General features: G+C 41.6%; 2 protein-coding genes across 6 annotated transcripts in view; both read left to right on the top strand.

Moving 5' to 3' along the window:
* nabp1a (nucleic acid binding protein 1a) overlaps positions 1–9,642 on the top strand; it is a 23,985-nt gene extending 14,343 nt beyond the window's left edge. For 2 of the 4 annotated variants that reach the window (XM_021578733.3, XM_021578732.3), the window contains 2 exons: positions 4,091–4,154; positions 8,610–9,642. In XM_021578733.3, coding sequence (XP_021434408.1) covers positions 4,091–4,154; positions 8,610–8,812 — 267 coding nt within the window. In that variant the 3' untranslated portion in view covers positions 8,813–9,642. The remainder of the gene's footprint in view (positions 1–4,090; positions 4,155–8,609) is intronic. The other 2 variants (XM_090215307.1, XM_090215306.1) reach the window with 1 other exon arrangement.
* On the top strand, positions 8,726–18,502 carry LOC110501285 (C-X-C chemokine receptor type 1). 2 transcript variants are annotated; one of them, XM_021578731.3, is made up of 4 exons: positions 8,726–11,647; positions 13,784–13,885; positions 14,374–14,458; positions 14,771–18,502. In XM_021578731.3, exons 2-4 carry the CDS (start codon positions 13,832–13,834, stop codon positions 15,841–15,843), a joined length of 1,212 nt encoding a protein of 403 aa, XP_021434406.3. In that variant the 5' UTR covers positions 8,726–11,647; positions 13,784–13,831; the 3' UTR covers positions 15,844–18,502. The 2 variants fall into 2 exon arrangements, with proteins under 2 accessions (XP_021434406.3, XP_090071431.1); XM_090215305.1 differs by having other exon boundaries at positions 11,377–13,885.

Raw genomic sequence — 18,502 nt, 5'->3', positions numbered from 1 at the left:
AATCTTGCAACCTTACGGTTAACTAGTCCAACGCCCTAACCACCTGCCTTACATTGCACTCCACGAGGAGCCTGCCTGTTACGCAAATGCAGTAAGAAGCCAAGGTAAGTTGCTAGCTAGCATTAAACTTACCTTATAAAAAAACAATGAATCATAATCACTAGTTAACTACACAAGGTTGATATTACAAGTTTATCTAGCGTGTCCTGCGTTGCATATAATCGATGCGGTGCGCATTCGCTAAAAGTATATATTTTCAAACCTGCATATTTAGCTAAAATAAATCCAGGTTAGCAGGCAATATTAACCAGGTGAAATTGTCACTTCTCTTGTGTTCATTTCACGCTGAGTCAGGGTATATGCAACAGTTTGAGCCGCCTGGCTCGTTGCGAACTAATTTGCCAGAATTGTGCCATGTAAACAGGAATATTTGGACTTATGGATGCCACTCGTTAGATAAAATACGGAACAGTTCCATATTTCACTGAAAGAATAAACGTTTTGTTTTCGAGATGATAGTTTCCGGAGTCGACCATATGAATGACCTAAGGCTCGTATTTCTGTGTGTTATTATGTTATAATTAAGTCTATGATTTGATAGAGCAGTCTGACTGAGCGATGGTAGGCAGCAGCAGGCTTTTTACACATTCATTCAAACAGCACTTTTGTGTGTTTTGCCAGCAGCTCTTCGCAATGCTTCAAGCGTTGAGCTGTTTGACTTCAAGCCTATCAACTCCCGAGATTAGGCTGGTGTAACCGATGTGAAATGGCTAGCTAGTTAGCGGGGTGTGCGCTAATAGCTTTTCAATCGGTGACGTCACTAGCTCTGAGACTTGGAGTAGTTCCCCTTGCTCTGCAAGGGCAGCAGCCTTTGTGGAGCGATGGGTAACGATGCTTTGAGGGTGACTGTTGTCGACGTGTTCCTGGTTCGAGCCCAGGTAGGGGTGAGGAGAGGGACGGAAGCTATACTGTTACACTGGCAATACCAAAGTGCCTATAAGAACATCCAATAGTCAAAGGTATATGAAATGCAAATGGTATAGAGAAATAGTCCTATAAATCCTATAACAACTACAACCTAAAACTTATTACCTGGGAATATTGAAGACTCATGCTAAAAGGAACCACCAGCTTTCATATGTTCTCATGTTCTGAACAAGGAACTTAAACTTTTGCTTTTTTACATGGCACACATTGCACTTACTTTCTTCTCCAACACTTTTGTTTTTGCATTATTTAAACCAAATTGAACATGTTTCATTATTTATTTGAGGCTAAATTGATTTTATTGATGTATTATATTAAGTTAAAATAAGTGTTCATTCTGTATTATTGTAATTATCATTATTACAAATAAAAAAACTTGGCCGATTTTAATCGGTATCTGCTTTTTTTGGTCCTCCAATCGGTATCGGCGTTGAAAAATCAGTCGGTCGACCTCTAAACTGCACTGTCCAATTTACAGTAGCTATTAGAATGAAAGAATACCATGCTGTTTGAGAGTGAAACAAACATATCATGGCAAGTGGTTTGATACATTCACCTCTGAAGGTAAATCATGTTCTTTCATTCTGTAATCTTGCTCTGATTTGTCATCCTGAGGGTCCCAGAGATAACATGTACCGTAGTTTGGTTTGATATATTTTTATATTAAAATGTAGGAACTGGGTTCTACAGTTTGAACCTCTGCTGTCTCTGGCTCCACACCCACTCCGCCCGGCCCGGCTATCTAGATGTGTGAAAGTTAGTGTGTAAACTAATGATCCATCATGTATGACATTCCTTGGAGTGTGTAGACTTTTAATTTTGTATTACCATATCATTTTTGTATGTTCTTTCTAGTTATGTACTTGAAAATGTATCAATTGACCAATTTGGCACGTTCGGGCAGACTTGATACAAAACATTGTCCAGTATTGCATTGCTTCACTGGATCAATCTGAAACTTTGCACACTCAAATCTAAATTGCACCTAAAATGCAATATTATATGGTCTTTCTCTTGCATTTCAAAGATGGAACAAATGAAAAAAATTATACATGCAGTGCATTTGGAAAGTACCCCTTGACATTTTCCACATTTTGGTAGGTTACAGCTTTATTCTAAAATTGATTAAATTGTTTGTTTTTTTCCCACATTCTACACACACTACCCCATAATGACAAAGCAAAACGTTTTATGGCAAATGTATTAAATAAAAAAACATACCTTATTTACACAGGTATTCAGACCCTTTGCGATGAAATTTGAAATTGAGCTCATGTGCATTCAGTTTCCATTGATTATCCTTGATGATTGGAGTCCACCTGTGGGGAAATTCTGTTGATTGGACCTGATTTGGAAAGGCACACACATGTCTATGTAAGGTCCCACAGCTGACAGTGCATGTCAGAGTTAAAACCAAGCCATGAGGTCAAAGGAATTGTCCGTAGGGCTCCGAGACAGTATTGTTTTGAAGCATAGATCTGGGGAAGGGTAACAAAAAACATCTGCACCAGTGAAGGTCCCCAAGAACACAGTGGCCTCCATCATTCTTAAATGGAAGTTTGGAACCACCAGGACTCTTCCTAGAGCTGTCTGCCTGGCCTAACTGAGCAATCAGGGGAGAAGGACCTTGGTCAGGGAGGTGACCATGAATCTGATGGTCGGACAGCGCTCCAGAGTTCCTCTGTGGAGATGGGAGAACCTTCCAGAAAGTCAACCATCTCTGCAGCACTCCACCAATCATGCCTTTTATGTTCGTGGCCAGACGGAAGCCACTCTCCAGTAAAAGGAAACCTGGCACCATCCCTACGGTGAAGCGTGGTGGCAGCATGCTGTGGAGATGTTTTTCAGTGGCAGGGACTGGGAGACTAGTCGGGATCGAGGGAAAGATGAACGGAGCAAAATACAGAGATCCTTGATGAAAACCTGCTCCAGTGCGCTCAGATTGGGGAGAAGGTTAATCTTCGAACAGGACAATGACCCTAAGTACACAGCCAAGACAATGCAGGAATGGATTTGGGACAAGTCTCGGAATGTCCTTGAGTGGCCCAGCCAGAGCCCGGACTTGAACCAAATCGAACATCTCTGAAGAAACCGGAAAATAGCAGGGTGCAGCGCCTTCCCCCTTCCAACCTGACGGAGCTTGAGAGGATCTGCAGAGAAGAATGGGAGGAACTCCCCAAATACAGTTGCGCCAAGCATGTAGCGTCATACCCAAGAAGACTTGTGTCTGTAATTGCTGCCTTAGGTGCTTAAAGTACTGAGTAATGGGTCTGAAAACTTATGTAAATGTGATTTCGGTTTTATTTTAAAATTTGCCCACAATGTTTTTGCTTTGTCATTATGGGGTATTGTGTGTAGATTTTTTATATCCCCTAATCAATTTAATACATTTTAGAATAAAGCTGTAGCGTAACAAAATGTGGAATACTTTCCAACTGCACTGTGTATTTACAAAAGAAAAGATATGGGGGATTGGAAATAATGCAGACAATTACATTGGTGGAAGCTGCAATATTAAAGCTGACCTAACCTCCTCCCCAAAAAAGAAAAAAAAAACTTGCAGGTGTAAATGCTGCCGAAGGTGACTAACATGTATTGACTCAATACTCAACACCCATAGATCTTGATTAGATTTATTTTTTATGGCAAATGTTAGAATTTTTCTTCCACTTTGACATATGTATTTTGCGTAGATTGTTGACAAACAAAATGACAAATCCATTTTAATCCCACTTTTGTAACACCACAAAATGTGGAAAAAAGTGAAGGGGTGTGAATACTTTCTAAAGGCACTGTAAATCAGATGCTAATTAAAAAGCAAGAACAACATCAACGGCAGACACTCTAGAAAAGGAAATACTCAGTTTACACACCTAAATCAATGTTCATTTGAAAGCACAAACAAAAATCTAATTCCACTTTCAGAGAACAGGAATTGCCCATCTGTCTCAGACTCTACATGTGTAAAGTGTTTTTAGTTTTTAACAGAGTCTTAATGAGGTTAGTGGGTTAGTTATCCCCAAAATATTGAATGGTGTGAAGTGATGCTTAATGGACTTTTTAAAAGTGTTTTCTAATGCCCTCACCACGTGTCCCCTTGCAGGGCAAATCGGATCAGAGGGGGAATTCTCCGCCTAATCAGAATTCAGGTACACCTGCTCAGTCGGGTAAGTGATAATTGGAGTGGTGGGGCAGTTGATCTATTCAGAAAATCCACAATGAATCACACTTTTAATTTCACAAATTTGTTCATATTGGCGTATAACAACTGAAATCAGTCTAGATTTCCAGGCTAGTTGAGGTCCAGGCCCAGTCCAGAAACATCTAGCCCCTATCCCCAGTGTTGATGAAAATATTTGATGGGTATAAGCAATATGGCAAAAATGAAGTCCACCTAACCTATCAGTGGGTGAGGTATTAGTTCTGTTTGATTAGATAGACCCTTTGTACACACAACTGTGGCAGAAGCATTCGTGTTGTGCTATTTAAAGTAGAACCTGATTTGACAACTGTGGAGAATGGGCGTTTCTATTCCGTTTTGCGCAGCGGAATCGATGACCTACGAGGTGAGAAATGTTATGCTGCTCTATTTTCTCTGTTTGTGGGGATGCATTCTGCTTCGTCCAGTCAACCAGAAAATGTTGAGGGATAGGGGTTGCTTTAAATTGTCACACTTTCACTTGTTTTTGCTGCCTTTGTGTGTACAGAGTAAACCGGATGACGGCCCACCATTTGAGCAGGTTTGGCGCGGGCACTGTTCTCTGGTATATTGTCAACAAAAGCCTGATGGATTGTTCAGAAACATGTATTCATTCCATAAAATGAATGTAAAAAAGATTCTAACTAGCTTAGTTCTAAACTCAGCAAAAAAAGAAACCTCTTTTTCAGGACCCTGTCTTTCAAGGATAATTTGTAAAAATCCAATAACTACTCAGATATTCATTGTAAAGGGTTTAAACACTGTTTCCAATGCTTCCAACCATAAACAATTAATGAACATGCACCTGTGGAACGGTCGTTTAGACACTAACAGTTTACAGGCGGTAGGCAATTAAGGTCACAGTTATGAAAGTTTAGGACACTAAATAGGCCTTTCTACTGGCTCTGAAAAACACCAACAGAAAGATGCCCAGGGTCCCTGCTCATCTGCGTGAACGTGCCTTAGACATGCTGTAAGGAGGCATGAGGACTGCAGATGTGGCCAGGACAATAAATTGCAATGTCCATACTGTGAGACGCAGAAGACGGCGCTACAGGGAGACAGGACAGACAGCTGATCATCCTCGCAGTGGCAGACCACGTTTAACACCTGCACAGGTACGGTACATCCAAACATCACACCTGCGTGACAGGTACAGGATGGCAACAACTGCCCGAGTTACACCAGGAACGCACAATCCCTCCATCGGTGCTCAGTCTGTCCACAATAGACAGAGAGGCTGGACTGAGGGCTTGTAGGCCTGTTGCAAGGCAGGTCCTCACCAGACATCACCGGCAACAACGTCGCCTATGGGCACAAACCCACCGTCACTGGACCAGACAGGACTGGCAAAAAGTGTTCTTCACTGACGTTGTGGTTTTATCTCACCAGGGGTGCTGGTCGGATTTGCGTTTTATCAAAGGAATGAGCGTTCCACCGAGACCTGTACTCTGGAGCGGGATTGATTTGGAGGTGGAGGGTCCTTCATGGTCTGGGGCGGTGTGTCACAGCATCATCGGACTGAGCTTGTCATTGCAGGCAATCTCAACACTGTGCGTTACAGGGAAGACATCCTCCTCCCTCATGTGGTACCCTTCCTGCAGGCTCATCCTGACATGACCCTCCAGCATGACAATGCCACCAGCCATATACTGCTCGTTCTGGATCTCAATCCCATTGAGCACTTCTGGGACCTGTTGGATCGGAGGGTGAGGGCTAGGGCCATTCCCCCCAGGAATGTCCAGGAACTTGCAGGTGCCTTGGTGGAAGAGTGGGGTAACATCTCACAGCAAGAACTTGCACATCTGGTGCAGTCCATGAGATGCACTGCAGTACTTAATGCAGCTGGTGGCCACTCCAGATACTGACTGACTTTTGATTTTGACCCCCCCCCCTTGTTCGGGCACACATTATACCACATCTGTGAAACTTGTTCAGTTTGTCTTTTGTTGAATCTTGTGTTCATACAAATATTTACACGTTAAGTTTGCTGAAAATAAATACAGTTGACAGTGAGGACTTTTCTTTATTTGCTGAGTTTATGCCTTTTGTGTTGCTTATACCCATCAAATCCTCTCTGATCTACATGCAGTGCCTTAATGGGTCAGGCATGTCAATGTACATGGTCATACTTGTTTTTGAACTTCTTTTTGCTAGTGCCAAATTAGGCCACCTACAAGTAACTGCCAAAATATAGGGAACCAACCGTGTCTTAACCTTTCTCCTACAATTCCTGTGGCCCTGTGGAAATTGAATTAACATAAAAACATCCCCATCAAAATCTGTCTAGAGATGTTTTTTTTTGCATGGGCTGTCTCAATCCACTGCATCTGTTTAATATCGCCCTTCTGTATCTGCGGTGAAAGGTGGCAGAGCTAGAGCTGTGTTTGTCAGACCATAAAACATCCCAAACATCTGTCTTCTCACAAACGTCTAAAGCTTCAGAACGGTTTGGCCTACAAACTATTATGACCCCTCTGTGGAAAGATGACTCTCACGAACATGATGGGGTTGCTCTACGCACCCCCACAAGTGTCACGGGACTTGTCTGAAGGTGGAGATAGTTTAGTGCCTAGAATACAGGGGTTAAATACATGTGTATGTTAAATAAAAAATAGTTTCCTGATCTTTTATTTCTCAGATATAGGACAAACACTTCAGAACCCCCCCTCCCTCCCCCCAAGTAAAAAAAGAAAAACCGATCTGTTACATGTGGTGAATCTGTTATTCAAAGCATTTCTATGGGGTAATATCAGAAATTCTAAAGTCAATAATGTTTAAGCTAAATGCTTTTTGGCATGACGATCTTAAAACAATTCCATATTTTAGCTTATCCAGCTGCAGATTATGCACACTGGCTCCTTGTGGTCTGCTAACTTCAAATACCATCCGAAATGAGTACTTTTGTTATCAACTGAGTCAGTCGACTGTCTGCTCTACAAATTGCATCCTAAATAACTACTCAATACTATTTCTAGTTCAGTCAGTCTGAATTTACCCTTGATGCATCACGGTTTTGATGCTCTCCAACACGCCCATTAACTTTGTTCCTAGGCGTTGGTGTGTTACGCATGTAGCGTTATGTTAACCACTACTGCGTGTGCAGCTAGCTCGTACAACGCTGGACACTCGCTGCTTGCTGCTCGCAAGTACGACTTTCAGGGGTAGGCAACCCTGGTACTTAAAGTTTTGGATTTAACCAACCTAATTTCATCACCTGTGCTGTTGGTGGCGGTAATGCACCATTCGATATCTTGTCTCATTTCCTATGTCTTACAGTGTCTGTGTGTGAAGTCAACTGCTGGAGTCAGACTCTGGAAAATAATAGCCTCCCCCACAGGCCCTAAGCATGATGGGATATTAATTGCTTAAAGAACTCAAACCACGCCTGTGGAAGCACCTGATTTCAACCTACTTTGTATCCCTCATTTACTCTAGTGTTTCAATGCTTTGGCATTTGCATGTGCACTATATGACCAAGTATGGGGACACCTGCTCATCGAACATCTCATTCCAAAATCATGGACATTGATATGGAGTTGGTTAACCCCTATGCTACTATAACAGCCTCCACTCTTATGGGAAGGTTTTCCGCTAGATGTTGGAACATTGCTGCGGGGACTTGCTTCCATTCAGCCACGAGCGTTAGTGAGGTCGGGCCTGTTGTTGGGCGATTAGAACTGGCTCAGTCGGCGTTCCAATTCATCCCAAAGGTGTTCGATGGGGTTGAGGTCCGTGTTCTGTGCAGGCCAGTCAAGTTCTTCCACACATCTTGACAAACTATTTCTGGACCTCAATTTATGCACAGGGGCAATGTCATGCTGAAACAGGAAAGGGCATTCCCTAAACTGTTCCCACAAAGTTGGAAGAACATAATCGTCTAGAATGTAAGATTTCTCTTCCCTGAAACTAAGGCGCCCGAACCATATAAAAACCAGCCCCAGACCACTATTCCTCATCCAGCAGACTTTGCAGTTGGCGCTATGCATTTGGGCAGTTGGCATTCTCCTGACATCCGCCAAACCCAGATTCATCGTGGACTGCCAGATGGTGAAGCTCGATTCATCACTCCAGAGAACACGTTTACACTGCTAATTCCTCTATATAGTGTATGTCCATGTTTAACTGGAATTGTTAGTTTGGGTTTCTAAATGGCAGTCTCACATATCTTTATTAAATTGGTGCTACTGTTATCTAAGCATAGTGGACTCATGCATTTTGTATGTTTGGTCCACGGCGGGCGGCCTTTCTGGCCTGCTGCTTTCATGTCAAGTTATGATGCTAATCTCTTTGCCATGTCCATTCAAATGATTAAGAAAGCGGTAGTCTGCTATATTTGATTAAATGAACTGACACATGTTTCCCCTCAGTTGATCATGACTGCTCTTCTTAGCATTTTTGCCCATCCCTTCTCTTCCCACAGGTAACGGTGCCATGATACCATTTGTCAACAACAACAGTTCTCCCTCCACTCCTCGTGACCCTGTCTTTGGGGGTGTGGGGCGGACTAACGGCCGTTCCCCTGGCAGCGCAGCTCCTCCAATGTCCGCTGTGGGACCTCCCAGTGCCCCCAAGCCTTCGGTCACTATTAGCAATGGCAGGGACCCCCGGCGTGCCAAGAGATGAAACTGGCATTAGGGACATCTTTCCCCCGGCCTCTTAACCTCCCCCCACCCCCTCACTATCTCCTTTCCATCTACCTTTTGAACAAGCCAAACCTGGCATTCACAACAATATCACTGAAAAAGACTAGTTTCTGATCTGCAGCTTATACTGGTTAACCTAGGCGACGTTGTCTTTCTCTAGTTGAGCTAATGTTTGTTGGTTATGCTGTCAATTGCATAAAGCACCTCACTGAATAAGTGTGACCTAAACATGAACACAGTAGCAGGACTTGCAAAGCTCTGGACATAAAGTAAGTTTTCCCCCTTCCACCACCATAATTGCCAATTTTGTGCCAATGTTATTGACAACCCTCCCTGTGCCTCCCTCTCGCCCATCTTGTTGGCTGAAACTATACACCCTACTTGACCACTAGATGCACTTTCTTCTCTTTAAGTCAAAGTAAATGCATCACTAATTTGATTAAGGAACAGATTACTGCTGATGGGGAAAGCCTTACGTAGGCGAAACAACTTTTTGGACAGAATTAACTAACAAAACCCCCCTTGGAAGGATCACAACTCCCTTCTCAACCAAAACATATCAAAAGTGACTGAAAAGAAAGGTGATACTTTGATTTTTATCAGTAGGTCGATTAGATTTAGTTGAGAATGGCTACAGTTTTCATGAGGACTAGTTTATTTGCTGTCCAGTTATGAACAATACATTTGTTAGGTGGGAACACTTAAGAGGTTCACCCAAATATATTTTACTGACATTTTGATTTCTGTTTCATCTCTGAGATAGATGGTGAAGTAGCTAATGAGTGCAATAAATAATATTGTCACATTTAACTCTAGCTATGTTCCTCATTCTGTCAAACAACTTTAATCAAGACTGAGTAATACATTTAATCTGTTTTATCACATTAACACATTTCCAATGAACAACAGACAGCGTTTCTGATATGTCAAAACTAGCCATAAGGCTAATATCCTTAACTTTAATCGATAGTCCTGAGGCTTATTCAGTAGGAGGAAATATTTACCTTGTTGCATGTCTACCCTGTGGGCCGGGTTTCCCAGACAGGTTAAACGTAGTCCAGGACAAAAAATTATACTCAATGGAGATTCCAAATGGAAAGTATTTTAGTCCAGGACTAGGCTTAATCTCTGTCCAGGAAACTGTCCCTATATGTCTATCTGAAACACTTAAAATGTTGAAACCTATTGAATAAGCTCCAGGGATCACCCAACTGCCCTCAAGTAGAGAGACATCTTGAAGATCTGTCATGTGGTGTTTATTTATATACCACCATTATACAGTGCCCTCCAGTGTCCATTCACTCAAGTTCTTGGCATGCCTTGCGCAGGAAACTCTTTCCATGAAGGGCCAAGAGTCTGCTGGTTTTTGTTAAGACCTAGTCAACCAGGTGAGAGGAGTGCCTTACTAATCAGCGACCATATTTGATCAAGTGCAAGAGCAAAAACCGCAGACACTCGGCCCTGTGTGGAATGAGTTTGACACGTGCCTTACTGGGATCATTTGGGCTGCTGCTTAAAAAACAAAACAAGTAGTGCTTTTTTGGTAGTCGTCTGTGCCACATTGTACCCTTCAATTAGATTGTTATGATCAAAGTTTAGAATCCATGCTTTGCAATCTTATTTATTTCCCAAGTCCAGTTGGAATGACCTCATTGTTTCATAGTGCAGTTTTGGCAATAGTCTGAACTAAACGAAGCCTTCAGAAGGCCTACATATGTTCAAGTAATTTATAAGCAGATATATAAAAATGCATTCCAAATGTGTTAACCCTTAAGTATGTTTGCTTCTAGCTACAATAACAGAAGCTCATTCAGAGATCTAGACAAATGTTAAGAGACAAGTCCCATATGACAGTTATTTTGGCCCATTGAATATGGTTGGTTAATATTGTGAGAAAAGATGCAGTATGATGACAATTAGTACTTTCCTTATTTTACCCCAGTGGTCTGTTTTGAAACTTATTTTGTAACCACACATTGCAAGAGACTAAACACACATGGCCTCATATCCTATGTTTCACAAAGCACCTCTGACCACAGACAGGGAAGGCTTTGGCCTGTGAGAATTCTCCCTGCACTAACTGATAGGCACTGTGTCACGTTCCTCAAAATAAAAATAGCTTCAGGCTATTCTGGATATTAATTAACATAAAAAATGTTTAAAAAAATGTTATCTACTCTTTGATATTCCAAAATAGGGTTGGTTTCCCAGACCCAGATAAAGCCTATTCCTTTACCAAAAAGCACTTTAAATGAAGACTCATTGAGCATGCATTTTTGCTCACGACTAGGCTTAATCTGTGTCTGGAAACTGGCTCATATAAAAATAAGCAATGTAATACAGTGAGAGTGCTTACTCAGTTGTTGGGTATGTGAGCTTTATATGAAATGTATAAAATATTTCCTAGACAAATTGTTGGTTGAATAAATGTACAGTGCATCAGACACTTTGACAGAGGACAACAGCACAATATTTTTGTAATATGTCTTTGGTATGTTATGAAATGTGCTCCTAAAAGTGAGTGTGCATGTGTTTTTTGTGTATGTATGCACTAAATCCTGGGTGGTAAAAGTTGATCACAATGAAAGTGGAAGTGTGGAGATACAGCTGGTGATTAGACTAAGAATTGTGTCCTTGGAGTCATTTTCTGCTCTCAGATGTTTGAAAACAAATGTGCGCTTTGAAATAAGAAACATTACCTTGCACATGTGCATGCCATATAATGTTTAATCTTCCTAATAATGATTATTCTCTTACGGTTATTTTCTGTTTCACTTTTAGTATTATTGTGACCAGTTACTTTTCTGGTGACAAGGTGAGTGGTTGAACATTTTTAGAAAAACAAAGTGGTCATTGTCATGACTGGAGAGTTTTTAAGTGGAATTTCCCTTCAGGTAGTGAAATAAAAAAAATAGTAACAATTTATAGAGTACATCAGTGTTTATAGTGTATATATATGATCACTTAAATTAATGAGCCTTAAAGGAATAGTACACTCCAAACCCATGTTTAAAAGATTGTTATGTAGCCTCAAAGGTGCTCTTCAGTCATTCTACAATATCTGTTGAATGGATAGTATTAAGGGAAATTTGCATGATCTACCTCAAATTAATGGAAAAGATCTGTTCAACCAATGTTTTGAATTTGAGTGACAATATTATATCGCTACATTTAATTAACCTCATGGATGTAAAGGCCCCTGAAGAGGACTAGCAAAGTTCTGGTATCTGTAATTTTTGCTTTTAAATCGATCTGTGGATGCCGTAGATCAAAATGACTACCATTCAGCAATAGCCCTAGTTCTCACGTTCATGTGCTAGTCGGACTTGTTGTAGCTATACTGCTGCTGCGTTCAGCCAATTTAGCAAGCCAGAAATTTCAGAGTTTCCTAGTCGGGGGAACTCCAAATTTCAAAGTTCCCCCGACTGGCATGTCAACATATTTCTTCGACCTTTGTGACTCAGGCTGTGAAATCTGGCACCACCAATTTGGGATGTCCCGCCCACCATTTCATTCGCTCTTCCGACTGTCCGTTAACTTCTGGCTGAATGCTCCATCGCAGCCGTTGACAAAGCACATGCCTGAAATCCTTAGATCCTAGCACAGCAGAAGAGCGTGATTTTGATACACTAGCACAGGGATGGGCAACTGGTGGCCCGTGGTTCAGTTTCCAATAGATTTTTAATGTTAAATTTGGGAACTCAGTCCGGGTCTCAATTTACTGTTGAGAGTTAGAATAGTATAATACACAGACAGGGTTCAGTTTCTCTTGTCAGTCACTGACAGTCACTCAATTAGCCCATGTCAACATTCTTATTTTATTTTTTAGATTGGTAAGTTAGTCTAGCGGCCATCTATAAAAATTTCTAGTAATCATGGTCGAATTGCTGACTGGGGGGCCCCATTGATTTTGTTAGTCACCCTCACTCAGATATACGTTTAAAAACTGCAAATATTTATCTTCGTCCCAATGCAAAGTGAATATAATATTGCAAAATCTTCTCTTATGCCCCATGGCAAAATGTGTAGAATTAACCCAAAAATTCCTGTCGGGGGGGGCGCATCTTAAAAAGTTTTGCCCGTAAGGTGGGGTGGGCACCCCCAACAAAATTTCGCTTATGGCCCCCAAAAGGATCGGGCCAGCTGTGACGGCATGTGTGGGTATGCATACCCATGAGCCACTGCGGCCCCTCATGATGATTTATTTTGTGGCCGCCGCCCCCATCAAAGGTGCCGATCCCTTTGTATTGTAAACTCTACTTCCTTTCTGTAAATGTCATTGTGCACTCAAATAATTTACTCCTGACAGTATGTAAATAGTTATATTGTATGTTAGTGTCGTCAGGTCGGCTAGTATTTGTATCGTGATCCTGCCTTGTGCGTTTGTATATTGTGAAATAATAAAGAGTGCCGATTCCTGCTCTAGCAGATTCAGGGATTGATTTCAAATCAAATCTAACTTTATTTGTTGTGCCGAATACAGCAAGTGTAGACTTTACCATGAAATGCTTACTTACAAGCCCTTAACCAACAGTGCAGTTCAAGAAGAGTTCAAATATTTACCAAGTAGACTAAAATAAGAAGTAATAATAAAAAGTAACACTGTAAGAATAACAACAACGAGGCTATATACAGGGGGCACCGGTAACGAGTCAGTGTGGGCGTACAGGTTAGTTGAGGTAATTTGTACTTGTAGGTGGGGGTCATATAAAAAAATATATTTTTATCATAATGTACTGTGTACTTAAGCTTGTGTCCTCAAAAGTAACTACACCTCAGCAATGTATAACTATTTTTACCAGAAAGGTGAGATTTTTGTCTTTCTTGGAGCATGCATCATTACTAGTTATAGTTTATGGCCCTCATGATAAATAACTTTTGGGATTACATCTTGTTTTATCTAGAAAAGGCTCTTGTCACATGTAATTTACAATAACGCTGGTTTCAACAGATCTCGTCAGAAGTAAATTAGACGTTTCCTGTGTGGTGTGGGGTGGGGATGCGATTTGTGAAATCTGTTCGTCGACAAAGCAAGACATGGTCACAATGGCAGGTAAGTCATTCAGTTCATTCCTACAACATGACACATACTTTTTCAGTTTATATTTGAATGTGCATTTAAAAAAAAAAAAAGAGTACAACACTGGTTGTTATTCACACAGGCTCATTATGTGGTATCTCAGCTTATTTTGATTCAGAAAAACAGCTCTCGTTTGTCCTGACATTTTATTCAATTAGTTTTATAAATTAATGAATGCTCTGGAATCAATGCTCTATCACATTAAGTCAAGCATGCATTTCAAAGTCTAAATTATAATGTAATGTAGTAAGAAAGAAAAGGATCTTACTGATTCCCATCAAAGATTACCATAAGGTGTATTGCTGTAATTCCTTTTGAGGAAACCAAACTGCAGACACTATACCAATGCATTTTGCCAAAAGAGAAAATAAATTGTCCATTTAGCTCTTACTATTTTTCTCTACTGTTATATCTAGAAAAGGCTCGTCACATGTAATTTACAATAACGCTGGTTTCAACAGAGATCTCGTCACAAATTCATTAGACGTGGGGACGCGATTTGTGATATCTGTTCGTCGAAAAAGCAAGACATGGTCACAATGGCAGGTAAAGTCATTTAGTTCATTCCTACAACATGACACACATACTTTTTCAGTTTGAATGTGCATTTTGTTTTTCTACAACACATTGGTTGTTATTCACACAGTATCATTTTGATTCATAAAATTAGGTAATACTGATTCCTTGTCAAGTATTACCATAAGGGGTATTGCTGTAATACATTTTGAGGAAACCAAACTGTGCAGACACTATACCAATGTATTTTGCCAAAAGAGAAAATAAATTGTCCTTTTACTATTTTTCTATACTATCCATTTTGATTCAAGAAAGTGTAACCGTTTACCATCTTCTTTTCAGACCCAAATATCTCATACCTTTTGATTGTGGAGGACTTTGGTGAATACTTCAACTACACTGACTTCAACACAACTTATGAGCTTGACGAAAACACCCTAACCTGCAATACTTCCCCCATTTCCTCCGGTGTGACCGTCGTCTTATGTGCCTTATACGTCCTCATCTTGCTCTTGGCCATTCCTGGGAACATGGTGGTGGGGCTGGTGATAGCCTCCAGCAAGCAGCCGCTGTCTCCCTCTGACTTATACCTCCTCCACCTGGCTGTGGCCGACTTCCTGTTGGCTCTCACCCTCCCTTTCTGGGCCGTTTCTGTCACCGTGGGCTGGGTCTTTGGTGACGCCATGTGCAAACTAGTCAGTGTCTTTCAGGAGGTCAGCTTCAATGCCAGCATCCTGTTTTTGACCTGCATCAGCGTAGACCGTTACCTGGTGATCGTGCGAGCCATGGAGGCATCCAAGGCTGCTCGTCGCCAAGAGGTCAGCTGGGGCACCTGTGCCACTGTCTGGCTCGTGGGTGGCCTGCTGTCCCTGCCCGGTCTCTTCAACCATGTCGTCTTCTTACCCAGCACAGAGAGGATGACATGCGCCGAGAGTTACGACCCAGGCAGCGCTGAGGCTTGGCGGCTGGTCATACGGGTTCTCGGGCACATGTTAGGGTTTCTACTCCCTTTGACAGTTATGGTGGTGTGCTATGGTGTGATTGTGGCTCGACTCCTGCGGACCCGGGGCGGTTTCCAGAGGAACAGGGCCATGAGGGTGATTGTTGCGCTGGTTTTGGCCTTTCTGCTTTGCTGGATGCCCTACCACCTGGCTGTGATGGCGGACACCCTATTCCGGGCGAAAGTGGTGGGGTATGGGTGCCGAGAGAGGAACGCTGTGGACACAGCCATGCTCGCCACCCAGAGTCTGGGCCTGCTGCACAGCTGCGTCAACCCGGTTCTCTATGCCTTTGTCGGGGAGAAGTTTAGGAGGAGGCTACTCCAGAAAGTGGGTGTGATGGAGCAGCGAGCGTCATTGACCAGGGCCAGCAGATACTTCTCTCAGACCTCAGAGGCCACCTCCACATTCATGTGATCTTAAAATGTGTGTTTTTACCCCTGATTATAAGAAGAATCAATGAGTCATGATGAGGACTCCGGTGCTATGCTGTGGGTGTGCAGGAATACGCCCACATAAATGTCAACAAACTGGACTTTTAAAACAGCCTGTATTAACTCAATGCATCCATTTTTTTTGTTTTGTGAAAAGGAAGTGTAAACGCCTCTGGCGGGTTTTGAACACATGTCTCCCAGCATGTAGGCAAACACTGCTCAAATAAATCTGTACCATTTTGTGGGGTATAGTAACAGGTCCAAGCAAGGTCCATGACATTTATTTTTAAATATATATTTTTTTATTTTACCCCCTTTTCTCCCCAATTTTCGTGGTATCCAATTGTTAGTAATTACTATCTTGTCTCATCGCTACAACTCCCATACAGGCTCGGGAGAGACGAAGGTTGAAAGCCATGCGTCCTCCAAAACACAAGCCGCACTGCTTCTTAACACAGCGCGCATCCAACCCAGAAGCCAGCCACACCAATGTGTCGGAGGAAACACCGTGAACCTGGTGATCTTGGTTAGCGTGCACTGCGCCCGGGCCCACCACAGGAGTCGCTGGTGCGCGATGAGACAAGAATTTCCCTACCGGCCAAAACCTCCCTAACCCGGACGACGCTAGGACAATTGTGCGTCGCCCCACGAACCTCCAGGTCGCGGCCGGCTGCGACAAAGCCTGGGCGTGAACCCAGAGTCTCTGGTGGGACAGCTAGCCTGCAATGCCGTACCCTAGACCACAAAAAAAATATTGACATAACAAACTTGGCGACGCCATACATATGCATGTTTTCCGTTATAAATCAGACCTTTCATAAAACTGTGTGCGTGAATTCACCTTTTTATGTTGACAATAGCACTTTTTTTTTGCTAAAAGAAAGAGCAATGGCAAATCTTGATTACACTCCTGTAGAGGTGTGGGCAGAATGTTTTAATAATTTAAATATGCATACTATCAAATATAGCAGGTGCCAAACACTTGATTGATTGTACATTAGAAACATCTTAAAAGTGAAATTCTACAGCCCACGCTTCTACAGAATACAAAATGTTCAAAATGTTGTTAATCAATAAATTATGTTTATCTCTTGCCTTGGTTTAGTCTCTGATATTAAATAGGCTATTTAGAAGAAAAAGAAATGCACACCTATTAAGACGAGGTGCTGGCTAGTGGAGTAGAAAACTTGAAAATAAAAGAGCCGCACACTAGGAGCTCAGATGCAAAAATGTAATTACCAACTTTTCGACAGCCAAGCTGTCTTCATCTGGGTATAATCAATCACTGCGGGATGACTCGTTTATATAGTGTCAAAAGACACAGGTGTCTGTAATCATGGCCAAGAGTGGCCTAATATCATTGGTTAATAATCAAATATTAAAATGTCATACAAAGAACAACATACAAACAACAAATGGATAGCATTCGATCATAGATTAATTTGACTACACAAGCTTACAAACAATTACAATGGCAAAGTCACAATAATCACAAGAATGGCTTCAGATCAAAGTCTACGTTGAGACCGAAGGGCACAAGGGTCTTTAAATGAAAGATCCAGGCAGCCTCTCGTTTTAACAATAAATTATCAAGGTCACCCTCTCTCCTAGGGCGGGTGACATGTTCGATGCCAATATAACGCAGAGACAAAATCGAGTGGCCTGCCTCCAAGAAGTGTGCCGCAACTGGATAAGTAGATAAGATGCTCTGAGATACGTACGTTTAATTTGCGCTTTGTTTTACCTACATAATTTTAACCACAAGGACAAGTTATAAGATAAATAACTGCCTTAGGGGAGCACGTAATAACACCTTTGATTGGGATCGATTTCCCTGTTTGTGGGTGTTTGAAGGATCTACATTTATAAGTGCCATTGCATTGAGCACAGCCATTACATTTGTAATTTCCATCCAGTAGGGGCGCAAATAGACGTTCAGGAATATCTTGGGGTGGTAAATCAGAGTTTACCAATTGGTCTCTGAGTTTTCTGCCCCGCGAGAATACGACCAAGGGAAGGTCAGAAAACACATTACCGAGATCGGATTTTAGGATGTGCCAATGTTTGTGAACAATTCCCTTAATTTGTTCAGAGCACTTTGAATAGCGGGTAGTTAGAACGCTTTTTGCGAGACTGACCTTGAAAAAGGTCAATTCTCGTTTTGTTTTGAATTTTCTCAATGGCTATATTAATCTGATCATTCTTGTAGCCCCTCTCCTTGAACTTTCTTTGCGTCTCAGCCATATTTCTGTCGAAATCGGATTGTTTTTTGCAAATTCTTTTGATTCGACAGAATTGGCTGTAGGGCAAACTATTTTTATTAAATAGGCTATTACCTTGTGCTCCTATTGCACAGCAATACTGTAGCCTATACCCATTCTGTCAAATATTTAACATAAGCTACCAGTCTATTTACTGTGTTGGCAGAATGCTTTAATCTTTTGCATTAACTGAAAGTTTCTGAAAGAGAGAATGATGCCAAATTGTTGTGGACCTGTAAGTAGAATGTTTGTAATTTAATGTTTTGCATTGACTTTGCCCCCAACCTAATGCTGGACTGTCAGCAAATTGTCTAGGCTACTCAAAAACAAATAATTGAATTATAAAATAAAATAAAATATAAAATGTTTTATAAAATAAAA

This window comes from Oncorhynchus mykiss, chromosome 22 (genome assembly GCF_057628025.1).
Source record: "Oncorhynchus mykiss isolate SJ-2025 chromosome 22, ASM5762802v1, whole genome shotgun sequence".
Taxonomy (NCBI): Eukaryota; Metazoa; Chordata; class Actinopteri; order Salmoniformes; family Salmonidae; genus Oncorhynchus; species Oncorhynchus mykiss.
The sequence above is the reverse complement of the archived record's forward strand: the minus strand, read 5'-3'. Positions and strand labels throughout refer to the sequence as shown.

Bases quoted from the DNA above. Each gene is read 5' to 3' on its own strand.
- LOC110501285 (XM_021578731.3), top strand. From the start codon at position 13,832: ATGCGATTTGTGAAATCTGTTCGTCGACAAAGCAAGACATGGTCACAA. The intron at 13,886-14,373 runs GTAAGTCATTCA...TGGTTTCAACAG, and splicing joins AGACATGGTCACAATGGCAG to AGATCTCGTCACAAATTCAT. The intron at 14,459-14,770 runs GTAAAGTCATTT...TCTTCTTTTCAG, and splicing joins AGACATGGTCACAATGGCAG to ACCCAAATATCTCATACCTT.